General features: G+C 42.8%; 1 protein-coding gene across 1 annotated transcript; it reads right to left on the bottom strand.

Moving 5' to 3' along the window:
• Positions 1-491: 491 nt before the first annotated feature.
• Positions 492-1100, bottom strand: LOC111373865. The gene has a single exon (XM_022996451.1). The coding sequence runs from the start codon at positions 1098-1100 to the stop codon at positions 492-494; it is 609 nt and encodes a 202-aa protein (XP_022852219.1).
• Between the last annotated feature and the right edge of the window lie 14333 nt (positions 1101-15433).

Raw genomic sequence — 15433 nt, 5'->3', positions numbered from 1 at the left:
TTAGCATGAATAAGAACACCACCTTTGCCTTTTATTTGAACTTTAGTTTCATCTCCAAAAACAATGTTGCCTTTTACCGACTCATTTATTGTTGAGAATAACTCCTTGTTGCCACTCATGTGATTTGCGGCACTGGTGTCAAGGTACCACAATTGTTTATCCTTTTCTTCTTTGGTTGCCAACAACAACAACAATTCTTCATCTTCCTTTGCTTCAACATAATTCACTCTCTCTTCATTATTGGTGGTGTCACTCCTACATTCGGAAGCATAGTGACCATATTTATGACAAGTGTAACATTGAACATTGGACTTGTCATATCTTCTTCCACAACCTCTCTTGGAGCCATAGTTCCAACGCCATCGTCCTCTCGAGTGATTACTTGATCCTTCGTTATTCAAATTTTGTTTTCCATCATTTCTTTCATTACCGTGACCATAATTTCCTCCGCGACCACGACCACGACCATGAATTTGACCTCTTCCTTGAGATCATCCTTGCTCTTTCTGTTGACCTCCCAATGAGACATTCGTTTGGAGAACTTGACCCATCGTTTCACCTTTCTTCTTCAATCTTTCTTCATATACTTGCAAGGACCCCATGAGTTGATCAAGGGTCATGGTATCCAAGTCATTAAACTCTTCAATGGCAATACTAACAAACTCAAGTTTTGAGTCAAGCGATCTAAGAATTTTCTCGATGACACGACTTTCTTCAATATTCTCCCCGTACCGCTTCATATGATTGGCAATGGAGGACACTCTAGTGAAATAGTCAAAGACAGATTCAAACTCTCTCGTGTGCAGAGATTCAAACTCTCCATGAAGGATTTGAAGGCACGCCTTCTTCACTTTTTCAATTCCCTTGAAATTGTTCTCGAGAATCTCCCAAGTTTCCTTAGCTTTTGTTGAGGACGCAACTTTCTCGAACATGGCTTCATCTAAGCCCATGTGAATAATAGAGAGAGCGTGTTGATCTAACTTGCGGTACCTTTGCAAGGCATTCCTTTGAGCTTGACTTAAAGCTCCTTCATTCTCTAGTTCATCATAGCCTTTCTCTAAAACTTCCCATGCCTCTTGTGAGCCAAGCAAAGCCTTCATGTGTATGATCCAATGTCCATAAGACAGAAGTGCAGTCACCGAATAATTTTGGCAAGTGGTTAAACTTCTGTGTACGAAAGTTTGGCTTCTAATTAAATGATAAGGAAATATTGAACACCTTACTCACAGGCTAACTATTCAGGACTTACAATCATAGTTCTTGGCATACCACTAATAAATCATTGAATACAAAATATAGAAATTCCCAAAAACAATATTAACAATTTAACCAAGGACAACTAGCTCAAGATTAAACAAAAAACCAATGAAATAAAGAAAAAAAACTTACCAAAATTTGCCACTATTTTGTTAGCAATTCCTCAAATATGAATCGTTGAATCTTGATCTTAACTGTTTGATTGGTTGAAGAATAATGAGTTGTGAACATGTTCGAATTTCACGATAAATGGACATGGAGCTGAGATATCAGTGTTTTTGAGAGATTGCGCTAGCTTCTGTGTTTACACAATTTCTGCATAGTTTCTCTTGGCTTTCTTTGTTATAGAGACTGAATTCTGTCACTAGCTTATCTCTTGAACGTCTTTTCTCTGCATATGCCTGCATTAAGCTTGGGCAATTTGGCAAATCCAGTCTTTTATCGTTTGTTTCTCTCTTCTCTACTAGCATCATCAGTAGGAGTTTCTTTTTCTCTTTATTTAGAGTATGGTGAAAACATTTTTTACAAACTTTTGTTAGAAGCTAATGCAGGATTTTGATTTATGCTCGGCAGCATTTTCACAAACTCATGAGCCAGCTCATTGGTCAGATCTTGTGCCAACTCTATCAAAACTCTTGTTTTACCTCTTGTGTCGACTCCAGTTATTCAATCTTCGTCTAGTATTATTCATGGAGGTAAGTTTAAAAGAATGATCTATTTTTTTGCACTTGTCTGAATTTGTATTTTATATCTCATCAATTTCAAGTTTTTGAAATTCTTTTTCTTGGCAGTTTGTGAATCCACACCTCAACCAGCCATGGAAAGCACCCAACTATTTCAAAAAAATACCAGTGGGTACTAGGAAGGACTTGAGGAAGAGAAAACACCAAGTTACTTAAGGATGATTTCTTGGTGGATACAATAGTCTGCAAGATACTCAAGTAAAGGAAGGTGGCAATCACCCTCAAAAAATTAGGAGAAAATGTTGTCATAAGGCGAGGAGCCTTGGCCCTTTAGCAAAAGTAAAAGGCGGTGAAGTGTTGCCATACTATAATGGAATGTTTCATCATAAAATTCTTACAGAATATTGTTTTGTTGCCAGTTGTTATCAAATAGTAATGTTAAACTTATACTGTCAATTTTTCCATAAAAGTTGTTGGTCTGTCTATTTTCTACATGTTTGTAGTTAATAAATATTTGTCCTAAATTTCTTTGCTTTTCAGGTAAAGCACCAATGCTTCTAAATTAACAAGGTATTGAAAAATCCAAAACTTACAAATTACAAGTTTAAGAAATAAAATAACATCAAATTAAAACTCTAATCTTGCTAAATGAAAAATATACGCAAGTCTTAACTTAATAAACTTGAGGACGCAACTTTCTCGAACATGGCTTCATCTAAACCCATGTGAATAATAGAGAGAGCCTGTTGATCTAACTTGCGGTACCTTTGAAAGGCATTCCTTTGAGCTTGACTTAAAGCTCCTTCATTCTCTGGTTCATCATAGCCTTTCTCTACAACTTCCCAAGCCTCTTGTGAGCCAAGCAATGCCTTCATGCGTATGCTCCAATATCCATAATCTTCCTTCGTTAGTTTGGGAACAACAAAAGAAAATGAACTATTCATCTTTGAAATGGCTCTGATACCACTTTGTTGGAAATAAAAAATTATGGGATGAAAAACTAGAGAGAAAAATTCAGAGAATATGATACAAATAACCATTTTATAGGCTTGGTTCTATAAAATGTTTTGGCTTGGTTCTATGGCTTGGTTCTATAAAATGTTTCAAACACAAGACATTTTATAGGTACAAAGGATCCTAAATACATTGTATAAACTTAATAGACTAATTAATGACTATTCCTACATACTATGAACAATATGATACAAATAACCATTTGGATACATGATTTAAATAAATGCATGAATACTAAATAAACTAATTCATGTATCAAATTTAATTTTTTTCATCATTCATGAATCAAGTTTAATTTCCAACACGCTTTTCCAGTGTTAACACTGTTATGGCACTCAACATAAGTGAAATCCACTTTAAGTATTTATGTTCATCTTTCTCCACCATTCTATTTTGATGCTTGAGCTTCAACACCCTGCACCTATTACATAGCAGAATTCTTATAATTAGATTGCATGTCTGTTGGTGTTTGATTCTCTAAATCTTGATCTATTTAATTTAAAAGAAAGAAAAACGAAAATGGGATTGTGAAATAATGCTAAAGAAATTAATCTAGATAAATCTGAAAGTAGGTTTTTGAAATCTAGTAAGGGGGCATTGAGAACTATCCAGATAAGCCTCAAATAAGACAGAAGTGCAGTCACCGAATAATTTTGGTAAGTGGTTAAACTTCTGTGTACGAAAGTTTGGCTTCTAATTAAACGATAAGGAAATATTGAACACCTTACTCCTGTGCTAACTATTCAGGACTTACAATCATAGCTTTCAAGATTGCACGAAGTCACAGAGTCAGCATGCCTACATCTATAGAAGCTAATACGTCAAATACTGGTGCCAAAATTTCTGGTTTTCATTTTCAATTTCTTTTCTTCGCCAATACAATTGTTTTGCGTGTGGTCAGGAGGGAGGTTATCAAAAAAGCTTCTTGTTTAACGGTTATGTGTTGGAATCTATGTCATTATGGTGACGCCTTTTTCATTTATCAATATGTATTGTAAGAAAATTGCTAATGTACATGAGCCACTTATTGTCTCTGTGTTCGGTTATATTGTTAGATATACCATAGTATTTGCAGAGTGACTGACCAACGGAATTGGTAGATGATTGAAGGAGATCACCTATTAGCATTATCTGCACCATTGTGTTATAAATGACAAGATAGGAGATCAATGCAGGAGAAAGTTATTGTAGGTGGATTGCATTATCCGAGGCTTAAGTTTAGTGTAGGTGGACTTGATGCCAAGCAAATTCCCCTATTGGTTTTGAATATTTTTCTTCATACCATAATTCAGATTGAGATTTAAATGAATTTAGATTCAATTTGAGAGCTTGCATGAAATATAGATATTTTCATGTTCTCCTTACGTTTAATCCTCTGCTGCATTACAGATACGACTAAAGACTCATAAAATCATCAATAGTTCTTGGCATACCACTAGTAAATCATTGAATAAAAAATACGGAAATTTCCAAAAACGATATTAACAATTTAACCAAGCACAACTAGCTCAAGAATAAAATTCTTGGAGTATTGCTAAAAACCCACGAAGTAAAGAAAAAACCGTACCAAAATTTTTTACTATTTAGTTCGCGATTCCTCAAATATGAATCGTTGAATCTTGATCTTAATTGGGAAATGGTGGTAGAATAATACCTCTTAATCTACCTGGTGGCATTTCTGCTACTCCGACGAACGTGTATAATCTGAAAAGTGAGGGTGGGGCTTTTTCCCCCGTTTTACCTCCGGCGTGAAAATCAGTATATGCGTCAGGAGAAATAAGGATGAAATTTAGATAGCTAGAAAATATCCAAAAATCCCCTTACCTTTGTCTTATTCGAGGGTATTTAAAGGTTCTGGAAGCCTGGTGAGTGCCGGGCGATCGTGGTGCCACATGTCCCACGTTGGCTTCCCCACTAACCCACGTTCTCCTGGGGGATCTCTAACTTCCCGCCTAAAGGTTGTGCCCATAATAACCGCCATGGAGCTTTGTCAATTTACCTAAGATTTTTGACTAAGTGTTGGGGTGGCCACATAAGTCACTTCCGGTGAGTAGATGGCCTCGCGTAAAGGTAGAGCGCCCCCGAGGGGTCGATGGTCACACGTAAAAGTAGAGCCCCCCGGGAGGGTCGATGGCTTCACGTCGACGTGTAGTGACCCGCCTTATTCATCGTTGGGGTGATTTTGTAGGCTAACTTATATCATTAGCCCCTGCCCCTAGTCGATGTTAATCGGCAAGGGGTAGTAATTTCCCTGTCCCGGGTCTTTTTTTTATTCGCCTAAATAAGTCGAGCAGTATAATTTAAAGTTGGAGGCTTATTTCACTGCACACTTGGCGTCCATCCAATGGCCCCTAACTTGGAGGGAATTTTCCCTCCAAAAGAATTCAAATTTTATTGCTTATAAAAAGGAGGTGGTCCCTCACATGTGAATCATTTTCTCCTCCTTCCAACATCTGAGTCTCCCCTCTCTTCTAAGGTAACTCTCATCTCTTTCTTCTTCATTTTTTGCAAAATCATGTACAAGACTATTATTTTTTCTTCTTCTTTCGACGAAAGTAGCGGTGAGGGGCCGGTCGATGTCGAAAAAAATTCGATCGGCTGGCCGGCCGACCAGTCCGATGGAGCTAGTCGACACGCTAGTTAAGCGACCAGCTGGTCCCCGCCTCCCGCTCGTGAGGCTGGTCGCTCCTACGACCAGCTGAAGTCCTTCAGCCTCCCTCCTTTCATCCGATGGGTTTCCTTGTGAGTTTGGTAGCTTATCCTCTTCAGCTGATTCTCAGGCGTTTATTTCAAATTTCCCCAAGAGACATATTGGCTCCACCAAGTCCGCAAACCGAAACTTAGAAGTTGGGCGAGATTCGGCTAGCGAGATCGTCCCCCTTGAAATTTCAAAAAGTTATAGTCTCTACAACTCCCCACTTAAGTTGGAAAAATGTCTCGCTAGGTATGATAGGGTCGATAATTATGTCTATAGAGCCCCAGGTCCCAAAAAAAGGCTTCCCGGATCCGATCTGGGTGAGGTAGCGGTATATAAGGGCATTATGGATGGGAGTTTCCGATTTCCCATTCATCCCTTCTTGGTGTCGATTTTCAATAAATTCCACCTTACCCCTAGTCAAATTAATCCTAGTGCGTAGAGAAAGGCATTGTATTTCTTGTATGTTTGCATTAAGAGGAGAATTCCACTTTCTATGGACCTTTGTAGGTGCGTCTTCGAGATGCACGAACTTGCTCAGTGCAATGTGTTTGTCTTTTTCACTACTAGGATCCCTTTTCTCTTTCCCAAGTTTAGGAATTTGAACAGCAGGTGGAAATCCCGGCTCTTCTTTGCCCGGCCTCCCGAAGGTCGATTCCCCTTCAATACCAACTGGCGGCATCCTCAAGTCCGCCTTTTCAATAGTCAAGTAGAAATTACTTCTCTTCTAAAAACTCAAATCTAGGAGTTGGTTGGTGCACCCCCTTGCACCTGACTTAGGATCTGTTCTGACCATGAAGAACATGTTAATAGTGGGGATGAGTCGTCCTACTGGTAGGTGGTTTCGTTAATTTTTGTGATTTTTTGCTTGCACATAGTTTTTGCTTGTTGTTTTTCTGGGCTAATGAGTTTTGGCATATGTATGTAGATATGAATTTTGACCTTAACAAGGTGTTGAAGACCCTGTCGGGTGGTGACGAGGACCTTGCTCCCATTGACGGTAAACTCTTGAGCCTCCCTTCCTTATTTTATGTTTTCATATTCTTTTGTTTTGCAAGCCTAACAAGCCTCACTTTGCATGTACAGGGATGGAATTTGACCTGGAGGGGACCATGGACTCACTGCCTGAATAAGGGCATGGAAGTAATATTGAGCCATCCCCGGCCCCCTTAAAGAGGAAAAAGACAGCCGACCAAGGGGAAAGGTCTCAGGTAGCAAAAGAGACTCCCCAGTCCTCAAATGACCCTATCGAGGTTGCTCCTATACCTAGGCCTGGCTCTTTCAGTCACACACGGGGGGAGCACGAGGATTCACTTCCTAATTTTAGGTTTCCTCCCACCCGGGGCTATCATGAGATGGGGGTGCTTAAGTCTTTGGTGACACCCGCTCGGGCCAGGGCGACTGCAAGACGCAGTGTAAACGACATCGAGAGGGCTACGACGGTTTATCTCCAGAGGGTATGTTTATAATTCTATCTCTCTTTTATGCTGAGTTTTATTTTTTAAGCATGGTTTTTCTACTTGACTCTCACATTGTCTCTTCATTCTTACGTGGTGGCCCTTCAAATCATGCTTACTGAATCGAGTTGCCACCAAGCCTTACAGTTGAAGAATCTTGCAGAAGAAAAAAAGAAAGAGGCTCATCACTACAAGAAGAAGATATCTTCCTTGAAGAAATCTTTAGAGGCGTCGGAGGCTCGAGCTTACGAGTAAGAGATAGAGAATGACAATTTGTGGTATGTGTTGGCTCGTGCTCCGAAGGAAGTGGTCGAGATGTATAAGGGCTCTGCTGAGTATACTAGGGACTTAGAGGTATCTTTGGAGTAGTACAAGTCATCGTCTGATTATACGAGGGCCTTGCATTCGTACGGAGGAAAGGCGATGGTAGAGTCCATCAAACTAACCAAGGAGTAAATATCGACTGAGCACCCTTCTATTGACTTGTAGCATCATTCCCGACTTGTTCGGGGTGTGGATGAGAGTACATCATATGTTTTTTTTTTTTTTGTATGAATGCTATGTTATCAGCGGTTATTAATGTTGAAACTTGTATTTTCTAGTGTTATTTCCCATGTTCAATTGTTTGATAGCATAGGTAAATTTATTTAGTCCCGCGTGCACTAGGCTTGATTATAATGGTCGATGGCCTTAGCCAATTTTTTATCTTTTCAAGGTTTTTCGCCTAGTCGCGTGGGCTATGTCGACCATCAGGAGGTAGTTTGACGATTAAGGGCCTTAGCCAATTTTTTAGCTTTTCAAGGCTCTCCGCCTAGTAGCTTGGGCTATGTCGACTATCAGGAGGTGGTCTGACGATTGAGTGCCTTAGTCAATTTTTTGGCATTTCAAGGCTCTCCGCCTAGTCGCTTAGGCTATGTCGACCATCAGGAGGTGGTCTGGCAATTAAGGGCCTTAGCCAATTTTTTGGCTTTTCAAGGCTCTCCGTCTAACTACGTGGGCTATGTTGATCATCAGGAGGTGGTCTAGCGATTAAAGGTCTTAGCCAATTTTTTGGCTTTGTAAGGCTCTCCGCCTAGCCGCTATGTCGACCATCAGGTGGTGGTCTGGCGATTAATGGCCTTAGCCAATTTGTTGGCTTTTCAAAGCTCTCTACCTAGCCACGTGGGCTATATCGATTTTCAGGAGGTGGTCTGGCAATTAAGGGCCTTAGCCAATTTTTTTGGCTTTTGAAGGCTCTCTACCTAGCCACTTGGGCTATGTCGATCACATGTCTTCACGGGATGAGCATGGAGATTTAAGATTGCCTGTTAGCATAAAAAATACTTAGATTCGTGAGCTCAGTAGGCACACCGGGACGTCCTAACTAGGCTGGCCCTTCTTTAGCGCCCTCATCATCCGCCACTACCAAGGTCTTTCGTTAAACACGATAAATAATTGTACCTAAAGGCGCATTTGTGAGGCGTTACATGGAGGGAATTAAAAATGTAACCTATTCTACAGTATTTATAAGGACATAGCCTGTGCATCTATCTTGAAGTCTACTGGTAATATCTTTTGAGATGCTCTGCGTTCCATGGACTCCTCTCATGTCTTTCAGGCTATAAGCTCCCTTCTCCAAGCTGAGGATTACTTCATACGGGCCTTCCCAATTTGGTCCGAGTTTAGCCGGGGGTGTCCTGCCGCTGCATCCCTTAAAACGAGGTCTCCCAGCTGAAAGATTCTTGGCTTCACCCTCCGATTGAAGTACCCAACGGCTCTTCATTTATAGGCCATCATTTTGATCGCCGCCTTCTCCCTTGCCTCCTCAAGCAGGTCGAGTTCCCCTCTAGTCGTAGTGTCATCTAGCTGCTTGATTTTTATCCTACCAGTCTCACTTAGAATCTCAACTGGGACTACTGCTTCCATTCCAAAGGTTAGTCTGAATGGTGTTTTTCCGATAGTTTATCGTGGAGTCGTGTGATACGCCTATAGCACATTAGGCAGCTCATCTGCCCACAGCCCTTTCTCCTTCTCCAATCTGGTCTTCAGATCCCAGAGGATGACTCGATTTATCACTTCAGCTTGCCCGTTCGATTGAGGGTGGGTGACCGATGTCAATCTATGATCGATGTGATAACTTGCACAAAAGGTCTTGAAACTATGATTATCAAACTGCCTACCATTATCCGTCACCAATACCCTTGGTATTCCGAACTGGCATATTATATTTTTCCAGACAAAGCCTTATATCTTTCCTATCGTGATGGTTGCCAGTGGCTCCGCCTCCACCCATTTAGTGAAGTAGTCGATGGCGACTAGCAAAAACTTCCTCTGCCCTTTGGCCATGGGCAGAGGTCCTAGAATGTCCATCCCTCACTAAAAAAATGGGTACACCCTGAATATGGCTGCCTGCTGTTCGGCTGGGACATGGATCAAATTCCCATAACGCTGGCATGTGTCACATTTTCGCACCAACTCTTTGGCATCCTCTTTCATAGTTGGCCAATAGCAACCCTGACGTAGAATTTTGAAGGCAAGGGTAGTTGCCCTCTGGTGGTTACCACAGGTCCCGGCATGTACCTCAAACAGTATCTCTTTGGCTTCGACGAGCGTATGCATTTCAGATATGGCAAGGTAAAACCCCTCTTGTAGAGTTTTCCATCGATGATGGTAAATGAAGCTACTTGAGCTTTCAATCTCCTCGCCTTTAGGGGGTCTTCCGGCACCATATCTTTTGCTAAATATTTGATTATCGGATCCATCTAACTTTCCTCGTGTTCAATATTCTTCACCTCGGCCCAGTACTGAATGCTGGGTTGTTGTAGGACTTGCGCACTCGCTGTCCGAGATAAGTTTTTTAGGTTGGCTGATACGAGCTTTGCTAGTACATCTACGCGCTCATTATCTCTTCGCGAGACCTTCGCTATCTTCAAGCTTGCGAACCCTCTTTGCAAATCCCTTACTTTAATTAGGTATGCTACCATCCTCCCATCCTTTGCTTCGTACTCTCCCGATACCTGCCCTACTATTAGCTTTGAGTCACTGCATACCTCCACTGAAGCCACTCCTAGCCTTGTTGCCAAACCTAAGCCTGTGATGACTGCCTCATATTCGACGTCATTATTGGTAGCAAGGAACTCAAAGCGCAGCGAGTATTCCAATTCTTCGGAGTCTGGTCCGATTATTATGATTCCTGCTCCTGATCCCTTTATATTCGAGAAACTGTCTACAAAGATTTTTCATCTACCTTCTACCCTTTTGGGGGCTCTATTGGGATGGTGAGCTCGGTAATGAAGTCTGCCAGAGCCTGTTCTTTGATGGCCGTCGTGGGCCTAAATTCAATGTCAAACTCATTTATTTCGATCGCCCATTTCTGTAATATCCCGAAGATTTTCGATCGATGTAGGATCTGCTTGATAGGTTGGTCAGTCATTACTTGCATTGTATGGGATTGAAAGTAAGGTCTAAGCTTCCTTACTGCAACAATCAACACGAGCACCAGCTGTTCGGCCAGACTGTACCTTGTCTCTACGCCTTTAAGGACCTGACTGATGTAGTAGATTGATTTTTGTGCCTTTGGGAGTTCCTTCACAAGAACGACGCTAATTGCCCGTGGTGACACCGCAAGGTAGAGACATAGTACATCACCCGAGCATGGGTTGGTCAGAATTGGAGGCTGCTGTAGTGACTTTTTTAAGGATTCCAGCGATTCTTCGAACTCTTGAGTCTACTTAAAATTGGTGGAGCCCCTTATGGCTTTAAAAAAGTGGTAGCACTTGTCCATCGCCCGACTCATGAAGCGATTGAGGGTTGCCACGCACCCTATCAGTCGCTGAACCTCCTTCTTACTATTAGGGCTCTTCATTTCTAGTATCACCTATATTTTGTCAGGGCTTACCTTAATTCTTCTTTGGGTGATCATGAAGCCTAGGAACTTTTCGTCGGCAGTACCGAAGACACACTTCTCCGAGTTGAACTTCAAGTTACTGTGTCAGGCCACATCAAATACCTTCTGTAGACAAGCCACATGATCGATTATCTTGACACTTTTCACTACCATGTCGTCGACATAGGGTTCTATGATATTGTCGATCAGCTCTCGAAGGACTCTATTCACCATCCTTTGATAGGTGGCTCCTACATTTTTTAGGCCAAATGGCATGGCCATGTAACAATATGTCTCGAAATCTGTGATAAATGATGTCTTCTCCTGGTCGGGCTCAACCATAGAGATTTGATGGTTCCCGAAAAATGCATCCAGGAAACTAAGTCTTTCATGACCTGACGTGGCGTCAACCAGATGGTCTATCCGGGGGAGTGGATATGAGTCCTTTGGGCATGCTTTGTTGAGCCTGGTGTAATCTACACACATGTGCCATTTTCCATTTGACTTCTTCACTAACACGACATTGGCTAACCACTCAGGGTACTGCACCTCTCGAATAAAACCAACTTGTAGTAGCTTTTCCGCCTCCGCTTTTGCCACTTCCTGCCTTTCGAGGGCGAGGTTCCTCTTTTTTTATTTTACTAGTTTAGCTCCGGGGAGGACGTTGAGGCGATTTTGAGCGATGGTTGGGCTGATCCCAGTAATCGTTTGGGCTCCACGCGAGAACATCTAGGTAATCTACCAGGCACCTTACCAACTTTCCTTTTTCATTAGATTCCAAACCGGCCCCGATGCTAAATTTTCGTCCTTCTAATACAGAGATCCTTTCAATCATGTCAAGTGGTTCGATCCGCCCCTTCGGAGGTTCAACCTCCAACATCATGATCGATGGTGCTCTCTTCACTGATATACTGTCGACATAACATTTCTTGGATGCTTGCTGGTCTCCTCGCACACGCCCGACTCCTCTGCTGGTTGGGAATTTCATGACCTGGTGATAGGTCGAGGGGATGGATCCAGTTGTGTTCAGCAATGGCCGACCTTAGATCACATGATATGCCATGGGAGTTTGTACAACTAAGAAGCTTGCCATAATTACCATAGCGGTCGGATATGTGCCGAGCGTGACAGGGAGCTCTACGGTCCCTTCCGAAATTACCTTGGCCCCTCCAAAGCCCTGTAGTGAGGTGGTTACGACTTTCAACTTGTCAGGGGGATCTTTAAGCCCAAACAAGCATCCCATGTAAGTACATTTGCAGCACTTTCCCCATCAACCAGCACCCTCTTGACATCAAAATCAGCTATGTCGCCTACTATCACCAAGGCATTGTCATGGGGGTGTGCTAACCTACCAAATCCTCCTCGCCAAAAGTGATGTTCTAACTAAACCTTGCTTTCCTTTGGATGGAACAGATCCCAAGAGAATGCGCGTAGCTTTTCCTTACCAAGTTTGAATCTCCGTCTCCTGCTAACCCCCATGCAATCACTTTTATCACTCCCACCCTAGGCGAGGAGTAGTCCTCCACTTTTTGTTTACCCCGGTTATCCTTCACATATTTTCCAAAGAACCCTAGTCTCAGGAGACGCTTGATCTCCTCTTTCAGCCGGAGGCACTCTTTCGTATTGTGCCCGCGATCCTTGTGGAAATGACAGTATCTGCCTTGGTTTCTCTTGTCGGGTGGCGTTGCCATGGGCCTTAGCCATTCAAGCTCCTTCATATCTCGTATCTCCATCAATAACTTCGCACGCGGGGTGTTTAAAGGGGTGAACGTCCTGGGCTCCTCCGGTTTTTGCCTGACTTGCCAGTCTTGGATAGTTTCCTTACCCGTCTGCTCACTCCTAGTTTATTTTTGTTGGCAGATCTCAGCTCGTCTCCCACCTTTTGCTTATGACTTTCCATTTCCCATCCCTCTCTGAGATGTTTTGTGACCTTCTCCGCTTCTTCAATATCAACATACTTGTCTCCCTTTTTTAATAGGTCATGCATTGACTCTAGGGATTCCTGGAAAGTGACATTTTGAAGGCTCGATTTCGGGTTCTGTTCATCAACGCAGTCACCACTGCTGACATCTGAAGATCCTCTATTCCAAGGGTCGCTCGGCTGAATCTGGCCAGATACTCTTGCAGAGACTCGTCCTTCTCCTGGACCACCTGGATCAGCCCGATGGCCATCTTCCTCTTTCTTTTACTACTGAGGAAGTAGGCCACAAAGCTTCTAAAAAGCTCATCAAACATTCAGATAGATCGGGGGCAAGTGTCGCCACCCAGTCTCTGGCTTCTTTCCTGAGGGTCGGGGAAAAAGATCGACACATGATTGCATCAGGTGTTGCATAGAGCCTCATTAAATCAACGAAGGTCCTAAGATGGTCAAGTGGGTCTATGACCCCGTCGTAAGCTTCTATCATAGGCTGCTTGAAGCCCTTAGGCAAGGGGACCGCCATAATTTCAAGAGCGAATGGGTCCTCTTCTAAGACCATCTGCCTATGCTTATCCTTTCTCTTTGATATTGCATCATCTATTTTTTGTGTCATAATCTCCTCTATCCTCCGTTCCAAATCCGCCATGGGTGGGTTAGGCTACAGGACCGTAACAACTAGAGCCCTCAAGCCTACAGTTACCGATTGGATGACAGGTGAGATTTCTATGTGTGCCTCCTGGGGGACGGGAGGGTGGCTCCCCGCGTTTGACTTTGCAAGAGGGTCATCATAGCCGCCAGCTGGGTCTCCAGGGTGCTAAACTGGCTTTGTGTCACATACTGCGACAACAGTGGCGGGTTGGGGCCCCTAGCGACTGATTTCGACTCCGTCTCTGTCGTTGCTGCTCTCAAACGCGTGTCACTTCTTGTTTGTCTTCTTGACATGGCTTTGGTGTTCAATGGAAAAAACTTCCCACAGACGGCACCAATGAAATGGTGGTAAAATAATACCTCTTAATCTACCTGGTGGTCAGTGGCGTTCCTGCTACTCCGGCAAACGTGTATAACCTGAAAAGTAAGGACGGGGCTTTCTCCCCCATTTTACCTCTAACGTGAGAATCAATATATACGTCAGGAGAAATAAGGATGGAATTCAGATAGCTAGAAAATGTCCAAAAATCCCCTTACTTGTGTAGTCTTCGGGGGTATTTATAGGTGCTGGAAGTCGGGTGAGTGCTGGGCGATTGTGTGCCACGTGTCCCACGTTGGCTTCCCCACTAACCCACATTCTCCTGGAGGATCTCTAACTTCTCACCTAAAGGTTGTGCCCATAATAATCTCCATGGGGCTTTGTCAATTTACCTGAGATTTTTGACTAAGTGTTGGGATGGCCACATAAGTCACCTCCGAGGAGTAGATAACCTCACGTAAAGGTAGAGCGCCCTCGGGGGGTCTATGGTCTCGTGTAGAGGTAGAGCGCTCCTGGGGAGTAGATGGCCTCGCGTAAAGATAGAGCACCCCGAGGGGTCGATGGTTTCGGGTAGAGGTAGAGCGTCCCCCGGGGGGTCGATGGCCTCGGGTAAAGGTAGAGCGCCCCCGGGGGGTCGATGGCTTCACGTCGACATGTAGTGAACCGCCTTGTTCGTCGTTAGGGGTGGTTCTATAGGCTAACTTATATCAGTTTGATTGGTTGAAAAACAATGAGTTGTGAACATGTTCGAATTTCACGATAAATGGACATGGAGCTGAGATATCAGTGTTTTTGAGAGATTGCACTAGCTTCTGTGTTTGCACAACTTCTGCATAGTTTCTCTTAGCTTTCTTTGTTATAGAGGCTAAATTCTGTCACTAGCTCATCTCTTGCACGATTTTCTCTGCATATGCCTGCATTAACTTTGGGCAATTTGGCAAATCCAGTCTTTTGTCATTTGTTACTCTCTTCTCTACTAGCATCATCAGTAGTAGGAGTTTCTTTTTCTCTTTATTTAGAGTATGGTGAAAACATTTTGTACAAACTTTTGTGAGATGCTAATGCAGGATTTTGATTTATGCTCAGCATTTTCACAAACTCATGAGCCAGCTCATGGGTCAGATCTTGTGCAAACTCCATCACAAACTCTTGTTCTACCTCCTACGCCAACTCCAGTTATTCAATCTTCGTCTAGTATTATTCGTGGAGGTAAGTTTAAAAGAATGATCCTTTTTTTTTTGGCACTAATCTGAGTTTGTATTTTCTATCTCATCAATTTTAGGTTTTTGAAATTCTTTTTCTTGGCAGCTTGTGAATCCACACCTCAACCAGCCATGGAGAGCACCAACTATTTCAAAAATACCAGTGGGAGTAGGAAGGACTTGAGGAAGAGAAAACACCAAGTAACTTGAAGGATGATTTCTTGATTGATACAATAGTCCACAAGATACTCAAGTAAAGGAAGGTGGCAATCACCCTCAAAAAATTAGGAGAAAATGCTGTCATAAGGCGAGGAGCCTTGGCCCTATGGCAAAAGTAAAAGGCAATGAAATGTTGCCATACTAACAATGGAATGT

This window comes from Olea europaea, unplaced genomic scaffold (assembly GCF_002742605.1).
Source record: "Olea europaea var. sylvestris unplaced genomic scaffold, O_europaea_v1 scaffold1170, whole genome shotgun sequence".
NCBI lineage: Eukaryota > Viridiplantae > Streptophyta > Magnoliopsida > Lamiales > Oleaceae > Olea > Olea europaea.
Note: the sequence above shows the minus strand (reverse complement) of the source record. Positions and strands in the feature narration are given on the sequence as shown.